Raw genomic sequence first — 19,152 nt, 5'->3', positions numbered from 1 at the left:
TTAAATTATTCAAATAAAAAAAACGTTTTTACAACATATGTGACTCTGTTCTAGAGTTTTTTGAGCTTAATTGAAAACAGAAACCAATTTAACTCTTTTATCCTCTGGTTGCAAACCAGGTCGTCATTGCATTATTGAACCTTCGACTTCTTCCCATGCATAAAGTAGAGAACTAGAAAAATGTTTTATTTGTTTTTTATCTTCCCATGCATCAGACTTTAATTTCTTCTAAGAAGTACAAGTTGTATTTGTTTTTTTTTGTCATACAAGTACGAGTTATGTTAGAACATCTTATATCGGTGACCATATTCTCAATTGGAACAAATATAAAGCGACGGGATAAAGAAACAGAACTAGAAAAATGAGTTCAAAACCCTAAAATATTAATATACTATTTAGCAAAAAAAAAAAAAAATATACTGCACTCGTTTGATGCAATTGTTCAAATCGATTGTGAGCCTCTGAAATTAATGCTAACACGTGAAATGTATAAGCATTTCTAAAATGTAAATATTGCTTCCGTTGTGATTAAACAAATTTTACTTTTGCTTTGATGGATAGTAATTATTAGTAGTTTAAGAATTTGTTCTTAAACTGGACCAAGGAATGCAACGAAGCATAAGAGTTTTTGGAGCATTTTAATGGCGGATGAAACTATACAACACCATAGCTATAGTAGCTCGACATGTGGATTCATCTTTAGAGAAAATAAATTAAATTATTGAAAAGTGGTAATATTCCTGTGGTTCTTGATTTTTCAGAAGGCCAATATAGAGCAAGAATCAGAACATTGGAAAATAAAAACATTAGTGTGATGATAAGCTCGTTTGTTCTATTAATTGAATGGGAAGACAAAATTAATTAAGAGCTTTCCGGCTTTCAAAAAGAATTCAAGATACTAAACAAAGTGAAAGAGGAAGTGATTCCATAACAGATATCATCCATCACTTCATGGAATCAAGAACATATTCGTTTGGTTTGTTTTATATTACTATACCATGGCATTTACTAATAGCAAATTAGCAATATCAATAATAAAGCTTAATAATGTAGTAACTAGATTTTGACCCGCCCTTTAAAAGGGCGGGTATATTTTTATTTTTGTTTTAAATTTAATTTTCATATTTATGTATTTTTGTAATCATATCTGTGTATAAATATTAATCAAAATTGCTTTTATAAAATAATAGCAATTTCATAGTTGACTTGATATACGCTCGGTTTTTTTATTGTAATCCTATGCTCGTTTCTTTATAATCATATTTGTTTGTTCTAGATCTTGATCCGTAGGTATAATGTTGGTTTGTAGCTTTTTCTGTAAATATAAAATATTTTCTATAATTTGTCTCATATAATATGAAATTTAATTTATATGTTTGTGTATACCATTTTTTAAAATATATGTAATAACTTGTTCCATCACATTAATAAATATTAATAGTAGCTAGCTACTAATATTTATTTTATCAAATATATATATATATATATATATATTTTTTTAAAAAAAAACAAAAATTATAAATTTTATGCATAGTATTTTTATAAAAATATTTTTTTATGAAAATAAGATAATTCATTTATATAACCCGCTGATATTAATTTTACTTATATTTTAAAGCTTCAATTCAAATACAAATTTATTAATTTTATATTGGTCAAAAACAATTATTATATAAATTCAGTATATGTCATTCAATCTGTCCCATACTTGATATTATATATTGAATTATTTTTAATATTATAATTTAAATGTGTATACTATAATATGAAATTTTTGATTACTTTATATATCTTACTTTAATATTTAGCTTTAAGAAGTTGATATATGTTGTACAAATCATGAATATATGTTATTATTTAATTTAATAATTTATAATATAGTTAACAAATGGATTAAGTTACTTTACATTTATTAACTGGTGGAGTAATTTAATTATGAATATAAATTATATAAATATTATAGAAATTTTATTTGTTATTCTTTATGTAAAAAATGAATTAATATTTGTTTATAATTGTATTTAATATTAATTAAGAATTTTAATATTTAAAAGTAAATAATAAAAAGAAATATATATTTACATTTTAAATTAAAAATATTATTAAAATGAAATATTAAAGAGATATTTAATAATATCTTTTAGGGATCTTATTTTGAAAAATATTAAAATGATAGATTAGATATGATATTTATTTAATAACAACTAAGTAACAGAAATAATAGGAAATTAACTAAATTTTATGGTCCAATCTGGACTACTTGCAAGTAGATAAAAAGTTTTCCTATTTTAATAGTATTGATATGTAACTAAAAATACATATAAGTAAATTATACAATTTTTGGTTCAAAGAAAAAAAATTGTTACTCCGATATACAATAGATATGTACATACGTACATCCAAAGAAAAAAAAGAATCATATACATCTATATAGGGAATTTAAGATTTATAATATATATTGATATTTAGTTACTTAAGGAAAATAAATCAAAGATATTCTCTTTTAATAATGTTTTTTCGTGTGGAGTAGTTATAGAAAATTTAGTTGTTAGTTTAAATAAATAATAAATACAATTTTAAATTAAAAATAGTGGCAGTTCTGTAAATATTTTGAAAATCTATGGGGATGTCAAAAAAAAGCTGCTGTTTTAATTGTATTGATTCAATGATTTTTGAATGGATTGTGTGGTAGTACAACATGATTATTTTTTCTTACTAAACCAAGGCACTTGCTAATAGCAAATTAGCAATACCAATAATAATCTTAATAATATGATGTTTCAAGAATTTTGAATAGGTGATCTGATACAATCCCATCCATGTAGAACAGTTATTGGTCTAACAAACCTTATCGCTAAAATATATGGCTATTTAGATAAGCATAACAAAAATTTAAATATCATATAACCAAAAATCTTATCAACGCACAATTCTGAAATGGTGATTTACAAAAAGAAATGTTTCATGAGATAATCTTTTTATATGTCATCTACTTTCAAATATATCATTAGACAAGATTAGAAGCATAGTATACTTATATCATTATAGTACCTACTTTAAATGCACAGTGTTTAGTAAACAAGTTATTTAAAAATTTAGGGGATGTATTCAACCGAGAGTTTCAGGTGATTTGTATTAAAATGACAAATCCACTGTTATTCAAACATGAATTTTAAAAACCCATTTAAAATCCACTGTTATTGAACTTGATATTTCGTAAAGTACTCTAAAATCCACTGTTATTGAAAATATTTTAATCTGTGGAGTTTTAAAGTTTTGAGGTGATTTTAGGGTGTTTGGGTGGAGTTTCTTAGTTAAAAAAATTAAAACTCAAATCCCATTGTTTTAGGTGATATTCTAGAGTAGTTTAACAAAAATCACCTAAATCTCTGCAACTTATTAAAATCATCTAAAACTCTACTAAAAATCAAATCACATCAAATGTTAAATTGAATACGTCCCCCTTAATGATTCTAACTAAGGGAACTATGGAAGGATAGTGGGTTTTGTATTATTGATATGGTCGAGACATCGAGTGTTTTAAGAAATTTTTTCTTTTTTTTTTCTGTTTGTTAACTAGAATATGCTCTACGGTGTGTGTCTCAAGCAATGCTGTAGAAGTCGGATTATGATGTATCTCCACTGTATCCATATTCATCACATCAACATTAGTCAATTGTTTTTGCATCCCTCCAAATCTTTGTACCCGATTCAAAGCATATATAAGTCCATGAATAAACCGAAATTTACCAACCAACTGAACTTGGTCCGGCTGTCAGAGTTAGTCATGAGATTTTAGGTGACAAAGATAACTTAACAATAATTTTGATAAAAAAAATTTAAAAGAATTTAAAAGTTTACGACTATGTATATTAACTCTTAAAAAATTTAGAATCAAAACTAATTAATGTTTCATTTCGTTATGTCCAGGACCAGTTTTATATACTGACGGTCTGAACACAACTTCATATTTCGACACTTTCATATGTATGCCAAACCAAAACGATGTAAATAAAATTGAATGTTTTTTCATATGTATGTTTTCAACTTCATCGTTTTGATTGTTCAACAAAAAGCGTTCTGTCTTTTCAAGGACTAATTAGTTGGAGTAATATGAAAAGAAAAATTTCCTTTTGGAGAATACATTGTCTTTGATGATACAACTCTAATTTCCACTCACTGCTCATCATTTGTGATCGTGTTGGTATATATCTAATATCTTTAGTGACACTCTCATTTACAAGAGTATCAATCAAGATATGGACAAATATACTCTCTGTCAACAGCATTATCTCTAGATGCCAACTTCGCTATCAATATATTCTATAAGAGATATTAAAACCGTATATATTTTCGAGTCTTATTTGACCGGAGTAGACCGGGTCATATGGGGCCTAACGAACAATTTGTTAGTGTACTCATTGTGTTTTTGGAATGTTTATGAGATAATTCTTAGGCTAGTGTAATTCTACATTATATGAGAAATGCCTATTCTCTTACCAGGAACATCTCACAAAGTCACAAACGTATTACAAAGGTTCAATATTTTCTTCTTGTTGCATAATTATGGTTCAATATTTCTCACTAGTTTTGGGTTTGATGATTGTGTAAACCACACATCTTAGGTCTTGTGCATTTCAAATCGAATCGTCTGATCTTACTTTCAGTTCCATAACCTATCTTAACTCATATATTCGCAAATTTCATTGGACCAATTACGTTTTTGGCATAATTTATATTACTCATATTTATAATTTTTAATGGATCCCTGACTCGAGGATATTTGTACTTGACTACCTGATACACACTTTTTGTTGCAATATAATTTATGATTTTTTTTCATCGACGAAAACTTATATATAAATACAATGTCTCAACAACTGCAAATTAAATATGAAAAAAGAACCGAGGAGCGATTGCCTGATTGGGCAGCTTTAGAAACGTACTATTGAAACTGGCAAACTACGACTTTATCATAAAGTTGCAGAGAAGCACATGTCGAAGGTTCGATTACTTTTTTGTCATAACAAACCTATTCTTTACGTTTATTTTTTATTTTTTTGAACTGATTCTAGTCTTTACTCTTTACGTTTTTAACACCATTTTTTAGGTCATGTCTTGTCCAAAACCATTTCTTCAAAGAAAAGCAAATCCGCTCACTAAATTTTCCCTGTTCGAAAATATAGTAATCCAACTTGTTAACGTAAAAGTAATAAAATGTTAGTAATCCAACTTGTTAACGTAAAAGTAATAAAATGTCACGCTACACATATACAGATACAGGTCGGTCCTCGGATTTATGAGTTTTAAACATTTAGTAAATATATATTTTAACCATTTGGAAGCCAAATTATCTATGCATATTAACTTTTAATATTTTGGACACCATAAAGGAATCTATCATTAGTTATAACTTATAACCTAAACGAGCTCTGCAAGTCTGCATAGACAACGCAATTATCGTTTGAAGAGGTAAATATCTATCTTTTTCAAAAAAAAAAAGAAGGTACATATCTATAGTTCTGTACAACAGCATTGAGCGAGAAGAGAAAAGTGAAAAGGTAACCGCAACGCGTTGGCCGTTCGATGATGGTAACGCACTTGCTTTTGGAATAATTGACCAAGAACCACTTTAGTGGCTGGTGAAAACGACACGCACTTCTTCTCTTCCATACCATTTCTAGTGCTAAACCTGACGCATTCGATTCTCTTCCTTCCACTTTCTGGTTTAATTTACCCAATCATCATTTGCTAACTTAATTAAATACTCGTCGACATAATAAACTACAAAGTAAATTTGAATGGACTAAATGCATCCTCACCTAAACCTATGCGCGTTTACTGCTTTTGTAACGTGTTTCACGTGATAAATACACGAATAAAAATACGTATATTAGTATATATTCTATAATATGTCACTTCCTATGTATTTAAGAGATTAATGTTTAAGAATCGTACACAAATATTTTTTAAATACATTTTTATTACTTTTTGGTTTTACCAATAAAGTTCCAACACTCAGATTTTTATATTTTAAATTATGTTTAAATTTGTTGCTCAAAAGAAACTTATGTTTAAATTTTTAAAATAAATATATTAATTATGCTCTACAACATCAATCTTTCTAGCACAAAAACAAAATCTAAAACAAAATGCAGTAATTTACTTATCCTTTTTGTTTGATGTTGTTGATTGGCTGATTTTCTGCCAACTAATTGGATATTTTTTAAGTTTTCTTACATTTGAATATGTATTGCGTTTTCTATAGCGTATAGTGAATTAGCGATATTTATAGTGGCAATACTGATCGGATCTTTGGTGTGCATTACCAAAAGCTGACACCAATTTTATTGCATTGATCGTAGTTTTTTTTAGAATAATTGTTATAATCTTCTCATCGTATAAGGTTAAGAACTAAGAAGCCTTGTTTTGATCTATGTATCCTGCGTCTCTCTTTTATTTGTTTTTAGTATGTGTTGATACATTTTTTTGATGCTAACATATATAAACTTATTTTCTGTATTCTGTAAGAGAGGATCCTATGAAAATATATGATGGATTAGTTGACAATATATATAAAGATGAAAATTGTACATCTTTCTCATAATGTTTTTTTTTGAACATATCTTTCTCATAATGTTCTTAAAATATAGTTATGTTTGTATTACTATTTATTTTTTCATTTAGTTTATATTATTTATGTTTCGTTTGAAGTGATATTTTATTTAGGGAGATCATATTAGAAAAAGTTGCATAATATCTCATGACATGCTTATTTTATACTCTATTAATAATTATCAATACAACATCTATTGTATATTTAAACGGGGGAAACAAATAATATTTCTACGTTAAATGTAAAGCATTATATATAACGAAACAGAAGAAGTTGGCTACAATTTTACTAATGTATGAAGTATAAGATATGTTAAAGTTATTAATTATGAGTATTGTCTTCTGTTTTCTAACAAGAGCCAGCATAGTTGTGAAGTGATCACATTATGATTAGTGTTTCCAACAAAAAAAGATTGATGATTGAAGAACAATCAAGAAAAGGCTGATATCCACTTAAAATTGAAAAGAAATTTCATCACTAGTTGCACCGTGCAAAAAAGTTTAATCAGATCACGGCCTCTTTAACCATTCTTTGTGTTTCTTCTTTCTAGACCTTGTGGTATGATTGTATTTTTTAAATAAAATTGTTTTCTTGTTCTACGAGTAGAAGATCTGGACAACTATAGCATAGTATCGTTCTTAGTAAATCATTGCTTAATTAAAAATCAGGGGAAATTTACGAACCACTAAAACCAACAAAAATATGGTAGGCTAATAGTCAACGTTTTAGTAATCTTTTCTTTTAAAACTTTTGATACGCTTTTGTAATGTTGATTATCCTCTTAAAAGTAAACTAGATATCTCTTTGTAGTCCCACTAAACCACTGTAAAATTATTTACTTCGTAGAATATATAATTTAGATCAAATGACTATATTCTATTGGAACATTATAAGGATTAAGTCCAAATATATGATATATCCAAATGACTATTGTCCCAACATATGGAGTTTCTTTTTGCCGACCAAATAACTATAGTCTACTGGAACACTACATGCAGTATGTTATTCAGAAATTGTTTGACTTACAGAAGAAATGATGTATAAGTATGAAACTTATATTTGATTAAAATTCCAACCGTATAATTTAATAAACTATTTTAGCTTATTCTTGTAAGGCATAAAAAGAAATTCAGTAATAGCTAGATTTAGTTTTAATTCTTGAATCTTATAACATTTTCTTGGTCTATGATTTGATATACCGTTTAGGTAATTGTGCAACTCTTATTCTCTCTCTTTTTGTTCCCCTGTGGTTCTCTCTTATATTTTAGTGTGTATATGGGTCTAGTGTGTTCAAGGATCGTTCTTTTGAGCACCTCCTGTCTCCAGAATAATGTTTTTTTCACACTAGCTGTAGTCTTGGGAGGTTCTCTGTGAACTTGCTATTGCTAACTTGCTGTATTGTTTGTAATCTGGTGCCTTCTTTAAGTTAATGAAATTCAGATGACCAAAAGAAAAACAAGTTGTCACTTGCTGCCATGGTGTAGTCATTTTCATTGCGATTCCCTTCATCTACAGATCTGAAATTATAGAAAGATAATTTTATAAAACGCACGATAAAACATATACTACGTATATAAGAATAATGGTTTACACTTTTCCATCATTGACCCCCTGAAAATGGCCTTAGACGAAAAAGGTCTGGGCAGTTATGTGAATGTAATGAGCATGACGTTGACTCTTGTGGATTTTCCTTTACAATTCTATTGTGACCTAACGGGAATTAACTTTGAAGAAAGTAAAAAGCAAAATGTACTGAGACAAATATCCGTTTAAGATTTTTTATTATTGTGTGAATAAATAATTTTATAAATCTTTAGATCTGTATTTATAACAGCCTCAAAACCAAATTTTCTTTTCTTTATAAAAATACATATTTATATAAAAAAGGTAAAAAATTTAAACCGAAAAAGCATACTGTATAACGCGGGGGCCTGCAGCCCTGCACTTCCCATATGTCAATCTTGATAGCAAGTTTATTTTCACAACACCTACAACTTGGACGAAAAAATGCTGGACTTTTATTGGTACACAAAGATTTAATACACAAAAATTTGGCGTCTCTTTGGACTAAACGCGTCAGTCTTCGTTTATTCATTCTAATATTTATTTCGTTTTTCCTTGTTATATAATCTGATAAAATGTGAAGATATTGTTACTCAATTAGAAAATACCACAACCAAAGTTTAATTGAATAACACTTAACAGAAGATAATATTACATTTGAAACTTTAAGTTGAGAGGCGATGAGTTTTGGTCCAAAACCTTTTTTATGAACTGCCATGTATATTTTGAAGAGAAAAACCATTGAAAAGTGTTTTTTGGCTGAAAAAAAAATCTTTTGGTGTGCTAAAATAAAAATTATTTTAAATTTTAACTATGTGGTCTAAAAATTTAATGTTCCCGACTTTTAGAACTACAAATTTTGAACTGAAATGAATTTAGTAGGATTATTCGATTTTCGTAATTATATTTTCCATGAATCGTATCTACAAATAAGTTGGAGCTTGAAGTCATCGCACAACACAGTTCAACAGGAATATGAATAATTTTTGCGTACGTCACCAGAAAATTTTAAATGATTCGAATTCAGCTCAATTATTTTCCTAGAATCGTCCATAAAATCATGTCGCCAAACGAAATTAATCTGACAATAGTTTTTCTTGGTGAGTGAAACTTATAATATTGAAACAAATCAAGAAGGTGGCAAAGAAAAAAAAATTCAACAAATGTAAAAAAAATTCAACAAAGGAAAAAACCTCATGGTATGCATATTTATGATCAAACGTAACCTCATGCCTCGTGGTGTTAAAAATGGTAAACCATCGTGAACCTCGTGGTGTTAACTACATAATTAGTACTACTAGTTAAGTATTTAAACGACTGAAGTTTGCAAAGCTTGTACGTATCTAACTCATGCCTCATGGTGTTAACTACGTTTACTTCTTACATGTATGTGTATGCGTTCGAATGTGTTGTCCGCTTACAAAAAACAACGTTAATATCATTATTGTTTCAGATATAAGTTCTAGAGTAGAACGGACCAGTTTCTTCCGAGTCAGTTATTTTTCTCTTGCTGAAGACAACCTTTCTTTGGTCAGAAATATAAGAATAGCTAGATTTACAGTTTGGTAAAAAAGAAGAAGAAAAAGTTACAAGACTCGATCAAATGACCAACTTCAGTTTAATATCTAACCATTTTTCTTTATTAGTTTACAAGGTGCGACCAAAGAAACAAACTATAATAACATGGTTGATTAGTTGACTAGGTTTGAACATGAAAAGAGACATATTCTCGGTTCAGCGGTAAACCCGCATTACCAGTTAAAAAACGGTATACATCTATCTTATTAAAACAGAAACATTCTGTTAGACCTAATATTTATTTTGTAAGTTTATAAATTAAATACATCTTTATACTTTATAGTTAAATCTACATTAAATCACTAATGTTCCTTTCTTTGTACTACTATCCATGTTTCCAAACAATATACTTATTTCTTTATATTACTATCAATGTTTCCAAACAATCTATTTTTATACTACTATCAATGTTTCCAAACAATACAATAATTAATCTTAGTTATTTTATATATATCATTTTCTCTTTAAAATTTTGTAGAAACGTTATAATTTCATAAATTGCAAAATAATAAACTTTAAAATTTGGATTATAAGATTACAAATTATGAAACTATTACAATTTGAATCCAATTAGATTACATATCGGCCATCCATCAGTTCAATCGGTTAGTCTCGGGTTTTAGTGATTTTTTTAAATATGTATATTTTAAAAACCTAAATTGAATTGTCAGATCTTCGGATTAACCGGTATAATCACAATCGGGTTGAATTTAAAAACACTGATTTAAATGCAAAAATATTTTAAATACACACTCTTTAAAAATTACCAAAACATTTGTTAAATTATTAGTGAAATTTTTCATCGTAAAATATTCCGTGCTTCCAAAGCGCGGATCAAAATCTAGTGTAAGCCTTAAAACAAAAAGGATTTTCGACCTAGAAATTAAACACCATTTTCATATAAACTGTAATGCATACAAATAAAACGTCATGATGATCAATTTTGATCGCACTAAAGAGACTGCTTCAGATTTTTTTTTTTGTTAAAGGGTTTAAATACTGTTTCAGATATAATCGATCAATTTAGCCATTAAGGGAGTAGTACAATTACCTAATTGATATTGGTGATTAAGCATCTAGGGATCTAAGGCAAGTTGATTTTAAATAGAATATATACTTTTGCAATTAAAAAATAGAAACAGTAAAAACTCATCTTAAATATGAACAAATTAAACTAGTTTATGATTTTTGGGTGTTTAAAATATTATTATAAGATTTTTTTATTTAACATCTGCATTGTTTGTTTTATAATAAATTTTCAGTTTTGTTTTAATATAAGTGTAAATCTATTATAATTTGTATAGTCTACTGTAATGTGTAAATTATGTAAAACTATTTTATGTAATGAATTAAATGATGAATATAATATTATTAATAAGAAGTACGTAAAAAATCGTAACAATGTAGAAACAAGAATGACAAAAAGCTTAAGACGAATTTTTAGAATAAAAAATATTTATATGAAATTTATACATAGAATGACTTATGACATTTCTCCATCACCTAGACTATATTTGAGAAGTGATTTTGCCACATGTCTTCTCTACAATCATTCTCACAAAAATAATATGACATGGCTACTAAAATTGATGACATGTCTTATAGACTAATATGACATGGACAATTATATTTAATGTTAATCTATATTTTTGGTAAACTTTTTAAAATATGGTAATAACTCATATATTACATTTATTGTCGATTTCTATTTTTGTTTTTTTTTTTAGAATATGGTAATAACTCATAAATCATCATTAAAATAAATATATTCAATTATGGCATTTCAAATTTCGAAATCATTTAAATTAAAAATATTTTAAAAATATATACATATTTTTAGAAAATTATAAAAATTAAATCTTAAAATCAAATTAAATCGTAAAATCATTAGTTTCTTATATAGGTCTACAGATTTTATAAATATTGTTTAATTTTTTTTTTCACAATTATGCAATTTTACATATTTATTTAATATATTTAATTAAAATAAACAGATAGAAAAATCTACCTAAAATTATAATTTTAAATATATATACATACACATTCTTAAACAATTATATTTAATGTTAATCTATATTTTTGGTAAACTTTTTAAAATATGGTAATAACTCATATATTACATTTATTGTCGATTTCTATTTTTGTTTTTTTTTTAGAATATGGTAATAACTCATAAATCATCATTAAAATAAATATATTCAATTATGGCATTTCAAATTTCGAAATCATTTAAATTAAAAATATTTTAAAAATATATACATATTTTTAGAAAATTATAAAAATTAAATCTTAAAATCAAATTAAATCGTAAAATCATTAGTTTCTTATATAAGTCTACAGATTTTATAAATATTGTTTAATTTTTTTTTCACAATTATGCAATTTTACATATTTATTTAATATATTTAATTAAAATAAACAGATAGAAAAATCTACCTAAAATTATAATTTTAAATATATATACATACACATTCTTAAATATAATCCCCTAGATTATATTTGAGAAGTGATATTACCACATATCTTCTCTACAATCATTCTCACAAAAATAATATGACATGACTACTAAAATTTATGACATGTCTTATAGATTAATATGACATAAACAATTATATTTAATGTTAATTTATATTTTTGGTAAACTTTTTAAAATATGTTAATAACTCATATATTACATTTATTGTCGATTTCTATTTTTGATTTTTTTTTAGAATATGGTAATAACTCATAAATCATCATTAAAATAAATATATTCAATTATGGCATTTCAAATTTCGAAATATCATTTAAATTAAAAATATTTCAAAATATATTCATATTTTTTGAAAATTATAAAATTAAATCTTAAAATCAATTAAATAGTAAAATCATTAGTTTCTTATATAAGTCTACAGATTTTATAAATATTGTTTAATTTTAAGTTTTCACAATTATGAAATTTTACATATTTATTTAATATATTTAATTAAAATAAACAGATAGAAAAATCTACCTAAGATTATAATTTTAAATATATACATGCACATTCTTAAATATAATTTAAAATAAACAAAATTATTTTTATCTTAATTTTAATGTTTAGTTAAATAAAATTTATATTAAAATATTGATAAGAAAAAGAAAATTTACAATATTAATAAAAAATAAATATATTTCATATTTATTTGTTTAAATTTTTTTTAAAATATTACGTGCACGAAAACACCTAGTATATACATAAAACATAAGTTAATGTACATCGTATAACAACATAAGCTAACATTTATATATAGGAACGTGCTGTACTGCAGTTATTAAGACAGAGTTGCTTGTGATGGACTGATGGGGATAGCACTTGCAATGGAATCTAGATTTCCATGGATTTTCTGTTTTTTATTTTTTCTTTAAAGTTTAGTTCTGGAAGAAAAGGAAAAATAAACGTGAAAAAATAAATTATAATCACTACTAACACATGTGTCTTTCACGGCCATATTCATTTAATACCAATTTGTCTAATATTCCGACAGCTCCACCCGAAACTGTCTCCACTATCTTCTTTATTCTTTACACTATAAATAGAGTCAGATCCAAGATGAAGAACATAGTCATTAGCCTTTGAGACAACAATAACTTACCAAAATAAAGAAAGTGCAAATTTAACGGCTACTTTAGTAGTAATAATTACTACAAAATGGAGAGAAAGTCTCTCGAAGTCGAGTTTATGGATCACCAAAAACTTTCCTCTGCCGATGGCTCTGTTACGGCGGTTGATTCCGTTGGAGAAGATGTTCAGGAGACCAAAGTCGTTTATAGAGGCTGGAAAGTCATGCCTTTCATCATTGGTAACGCAAAATATTACCAATCACCGTGCTCTATAAACTTTCTTCTTGTGAATGTTTAAAAACACTTTCTTCTTTTGGAAACTATTTCTTTTGTCGTTTTGTTGTCCTAAGCTTTCACTTAGTCATAAGATGAAAGTCTCATGATGTTGGTTATTTTTCGTTGTTGTTATCAGGGAATGAGACATTTGAGAAGCTTGGGATCATTGGAACACTATCAAACCTTCTGGTTTATTTAACTGCTGTCTTCAACATGAAGAGTATCACAGCCGCAACAATCATCAATGCCTTTGCTGGCACAGTCAACTTCGGAACTTTCGTCGCTGCTTTCCTTTGCGACACTTACTTTGGTCGATACAAGACTCTTACCGTCTCGGTCCTTGCCTGTTTTCTTGTAAAGATTCATCCTCTGTAACTCTTTCTTCCTCCACAAGCAATCTTGGTTTATAACCTAAAAAGTAATAATATGATTCTTGTTTTGTAGGGATCACTTGCGATACTATTGACTGCTGCAGTGCCACAACTACATCCAGCTCCATGCGGAACAGCGAGCTCCTGTAGCGGGCCAAGTGGCGGCCAGATAGCGTTTCTACTGATGGGTCTTGGGATTCTTGTAGTGGGAGCAGGAGGGATTAGACCGTGCAATCTAGCTTTCGGGGCTGATCAGTTTAACCCGAAGAGCGGGTCAGGTAAAAGAGGGATCGATAGCTTCTTCAACTGGTACTTCTTCACGTTCACTTTCGCGCAGATCTTGTCTCTGACCGTAGTTGTCTATATCCAGTCTAATGTCAGTTGGACCATCGGTTTAACCATCCCGGTCGTTCTAATGTTCTTGGCCTCCGTGATTTTCTTTGCGGGTGCTAAGTTGTATGTTAAGATCGAAGCCTCGGGTAGTCCATTGGCTAGTATAGCTCATGTTATAACAGCTGCAATCAAGAAACAGGGGTTAAAGTCAGTGGAACAGCCTTGGCTGAACCTTTACAACTACTACCCATCAAAATACGCAAACGCCAAGCTCAAATACACCGACCAATTCAGGTAAAACACACAATTTAAAAACCGGTAAAAACACCATTAATTTATACTTGATACACATATACTTTGACTCAATAAAAACTCAAAAAAGGTTAGGTAAAAACATTGTTTACCAACACACTTAAAACTAGTCCTGGTTTGTCTTTTTGATGCTTTATTGTTTTTTTTTTCTTTTTGCTAAAGTATTTTTTTTTAATTTCTCTTTAAGTTCCAAGTTTTTACTGTCTAAAATTGATGCTTTATTGTTTACTGAGAGAGATTCATACTCTGGCAGGTTTCTCGACAAGGCGGCAATCATGACTCCTGAAGACAAGTTGGAGGCTGATGGTAAGCCTGTGAATCCATGGAAGCTATGCACAATGCAACAAGTTGAAGAAGTGAAGTGCATCATGAGAGTGCTTCCTATATGGTTTGCTTCATCGATCTATTACTTAACCATCACGCAACAACTGACTTATCCTGTCTTCCAAGCCCTCCAGAGTGATCGACGCTTAGGCTCCGGAGGTTTCGTGATCCCGGCAGCCACCTATGTTGTCTTCTTGATGACTGGCATGACACTCTTCATCATACTCTACGACCGTGTCTTGGTTCCTACCTTGAAAAGAATAACCGGTATAGAGACGGGTATAACACTCTTACAGAGAATCGGCACAGGGATTTTCTTCGCAATGTTAAGCTTAATAGTCAGTGGTTTCGTAGAGGAACGTAGGCGGGATTTAGCACTGACTAAACCGACACTCGGTTTAGCGCCAAGGAAGGGAGAAATCTCCTCGATGTCAGCTATGTGGCTGATCCCGCAGCTCGTGCTTGCTGGTATAGCCGAAGCATTTGGAGCTATTGGACAGATGGAGTTTTACTACAAGCAGTTCCCTGAGAACATGAGGAGTTTCGCTGGTTCGATCTTTTACGTAGGAGGAGGACTTTCCAGTTACATCAGTAGCTTCTTGATCACGACGGTTCACAGGATGACGCAGAACTTGGCGGGTGGTAACTGGTTAGCTGAGGATTTGAACAAAGGAAGATTGGATCACTTTTATTTCTTGTTAGCTGGAATATTGGCAGTTAATTTTGCTTACTTCTTGGTGATGGCAAGATGGTATAGGTACAAAGGAAGTGATGCTGAGGAGGCAAGTTATGAAACCAATGGAGATATCATCAAAGAACAAGACAAGAACAAAGTCTGATGATCATGTGTTTCTCTTCTTCTGGACTTTAAGTCTACACTCTTTGGATTTTCTAGGAATAAGCCATGGAGAAATGATGTAATCATATATACTTGCTCTGGTTCCTTTCTCTTTTTTTTCTTCTGGTCAATATGTTAGATCACATCTCTTTCTTTCTATCAACGTGGAGAAAAAGGGAGATTATAACATCACATGTATTTGCAAAATAAAAAAAAATGGTTTGTATTTTGAGGATTATATTTATATTATTGTCTTTCTTCACCACACAACAGAAAACTCAAAAAAAAAATGAAGCAAACCTACCCAAAATACTACTTGGGAATTAGATAGTTTACATATGCATAATTAATTTGTGGACGTTTTAACCAGAGATATATTGCTTGAATAAATAGTCCAGATATAATTAGAAAATTAATGTTAATTTATGTTTGTTTAATGTTCTGTCATAGAGTGATAAGTGTAGGTTTTATATATACATTCTTTATTTAAATTTTTATAATATTTTTGAAATAAGAAAACACTTTTTGGTTTTTCCTCATAGCAAAACGTAAGGAGAAATCAAGAAAAGGAGATTCTAGATTTTAGATAGAAAAGAGTAAAATGAATCAAAATTTAGTTTTCCTAAAGATAGAAAATCTACTTTACCAAAATCAAGATTGGAATCAAAAATCTTGGGCTAGATGGTGGTGGTTTTGGTAATTGGGCCGTTGATTACGCATTGTGGTTCTAAAATTTAACGTGAGTCCAACCCAAGACATTGCTATTTTTTGCTTCTTATAGGGCTATAGCAAAGGGAGACGCTGCCGTTTTGTTTGCAGTAAGAAAAGTGAATATTTATCTTAGGATTTGAACTATGCAAGATTTGATTACTTCATTTCATGATCGGTAGAATCTTAGGAGTTCGTTTTGCTTACTTCTTGATGATGTCAACATGGTATAGGTACAAAAGTGATGATGAAGAGACAAGTTATGAAACCAAAGGAGATATCATCTAACACCAAGACAAGAACAAAGTTCTGATGATCATGGATTTCTCATCTTTTGGACTTTAAATTCCACACTCATTGAATTTTCTTGGAATAAGCCATAGAGAAACGAAATACATATACTTGTTTTGGCTCTTTTTCTCTTTCTTATTAGTATGTTAGATCACATATACTTCTTTCTATCATTTTGGACAAAAGCGAGATTATAACATCACATATATTTGCCAAATAACAATTTATCTTGCATTTTGAAGATTATGACATCCCACACCATACAACATAATATATCCAAAAGAGAAAACAAGCCCACAAAAAATACTAGTTGGAAATTTTATACATATATGCATAATTTATTGTAAGCTTGATTCTGATTCTGGCGAAAATGTGGTTTTGATGAAATTAGTTACATGTATTAAACATAAAGCAAAGTTATTGAATGTTGATAAGGCCACATATCAAGTATTGATTTGTGATTTTCTAAAACTTTGATTTCTTTATTTAATTGTTTTGATATGCAATTGTTGTGACTGACAATATATTTATTTTAAAAAGAAATGAAGTTTCATGCTATAAAGGAAAGACTAATTGTATCCTCCATTTGATTATGTTAGAACACTATTTGTACACGAAGATTGACATAATGTCAAATAACTTATAAAATTAACATATAAAGTTTTCGACAACTTTGTTAGTGATAATATAAATTTAGATTATTTTTAGCATTTTGTTTTACCATTTTTTATCGTTGTCACCTCCTATTTCTGATGGCTCTAACCGAATATTTTTCTCTAACCAACCGGATCAAAACTCAATGGAAGCTATGGACACTGATGAATCAACTCATTTGTTTGACATAACCGATCAAGTTAGTTTTGATATTCAAAGTTAATTAGCTCATACTAATCTTTAGTGTGTTTATGCGCCTTACAATTTTCATTGAATATATTTACCTCAAATTTTATTGTTTTAAGATCCACACCATCTACGGTTGCATCTCAAATGGCACTGATTAATTCTCGGTTTAGTTGTAATTGCGGCACATTTAAAGGCTTTTGTTCAATTATTCTCATTTGTTCATTGCATCGCATTCTTCTCACACATATCATAAGAATATGTTTCTTTTAGTTCGGTCTTTCTATTATTTATAAGCACTAATTTTTCCTAGTTTTTGATTCAGGTCTTGTCCGGTCTGCTCACTCTCTTCCACGTCATGATCTCATCGCCCAAGTTACATCCATCTCAGCCCAACTGTCTTCTCTATCTGCCCAGGTCACCGCTCTTTCAGCCCAAGTCACTGCTTTCTCTTCTCCCACTCTCGTTCGTTCCCTCTCAGCCGCCCCTTCTGTTGCTCGTTCTCTACCAGGTAGTATCTTTATTTAAATTGCCTCATTTATTTTTTTGTTACTGATATATTTTTTCTGTTGTTTTTTTTATTTAGGTGTTGATGTCACTGATTCTAGGCCTACTTGTTCTGGCTAAATTCTACTTTCCGGCTATCTTACAATATCTTTTCTTGTATTTACTGCGTTAATGATCATTGTATTGGATTATTTGTTTTTTTTGGATTATATTGAGCATTTCATGACTATCCATTATTCCATTTTCTACAAACAAATTAATATATGTTGTTTTTGAATGAAAAATTAGAATTAGTTGTGGCCTATAAATTGCCCTTACGAATGTAAAATATTGTATCTTCATATTTCTGAACTTAGATTATCTTGAAACAAAAATTTTACTCTGGTTTTTGAAAATCTATTTATTATATCAGGAACATTATTTATTGATATAAAATTAGTCTAACTATTTTAATACAATTATCATAATCTTTTAAAAATTCTATACAAATATAGTTACAAAGAAAATCACAATTATAATTAAAACACATAAATATAAAAATTAAGTTTCAAAAAGGAAAAAAAAAAGATATATTTGTTTTTTGATAGTAGAGTCAAAATTTAGTTTATTTTGTCAAAAATAACAACATAACATATTGATAAATGTTATGTAAAATTATGTATTTTATTTATTTAAGTGATTATTTTATAAATTAAATAATATTATATACAAATATGATTACAACAAAATCAAATATAACAATTAATTCTTCAAAATCAAACATAAAAATATGATTACAACAAAATTAGTTTTTTTTTTTACAAAAAAAATAATTCTTCCAAAAGAAAAAACAAAATATATACGTCCTTTGTGAATCTAGTAACTTTTCACTAAAAATTTCTTTTGAAGTTGCCGACCAAGACAAATTAAAATTGATGGGAAACTGTCGTTCCGGTTAAAAAGTTGGCTTATTACTTTTTAACCTCAGAACCGAATGGTGGTAACTGGGCCGTTGATTGTGGACTGTAAATTAA

At 28.7% G+C, this 19,152-nt stretch overlaps 1 protein-coding gene across 1 annotated transcript; it reads left to right on the top strand.

Moving 5' to 3' along the window:
- The first annotated feature begins 13,329 nt into the window (after positions 1-13,329).
- Positions 13,330-16,019, top strand: LOC108828337 (protein NRT1/ PTR FAMILY 2.11). Its single transcript, XM_018601993.2, has 4 exons — positions 13,330-13,578; positions 13,752-13,969; positions 14,060-14,613; positions 14,885-16,019. Exons 1-4 carry the CDS (start codon positions 13,428-13,430, stop codon positions 15,792-15,794), a joined length of 1,833 nt encoding a protein of 610 aa, XP_018457495.2. The 5' UTR covers positions 13,330-13,427; the 3' UTR covers positions 15,795-16,019.
- Positions 16,020-19,152: the final 3,133 nt, after the last annotated feature.

The sequence above is a fragment of the Raphanus sativus genome, chromosome 9, assembly GCF_000801105.2.
Source record: "Raphanus sativus cultivar WK10039 chromosome 9, ASM80110v3, whole genome shotgun sequence".
In the NCBI taxonomy this organism is placed as follows: domain Eukaryota; kingdom Viridiplantae; phylum Streptophyta; class Magnoliopsida; order Brassicales; family Brassicaceae; genus Raphanus; species Raphanus sativus.
The sequence above is the reverse complement of the archived record's forward strand: the minus strand, read 5'-3'. Positions and strand labels throughout refer to the sequence as shown.

What these genes read in the sequence shown, in the direction of transcription:
- LOC108828337 (XM_018601993.2), top strand. Translation starts at nt 13,428, where the DNA reads ATGGAGAGAAAGTCTCTCGAAGTCGAGTTTATGGATCACCAAAAACTT. An exon ending in CGGTCCTTGCCTGTTTTCTT is followed by an intron (nt 13,970 to 14,059) that starts GTAAAGATTCAT and finishes CTTGTTTTGTAG; the next exon opens with GGATCACTTGCGATACTATT. An exon ending in AAATACACCGACCAATTCAG is followed by an intron (nt 14,614 to 14,884) that starts GTAAAACACACA and finishes ATACTCTGGCAG; the next exon opens with GTTTCTCGACAAGGCGGCAA.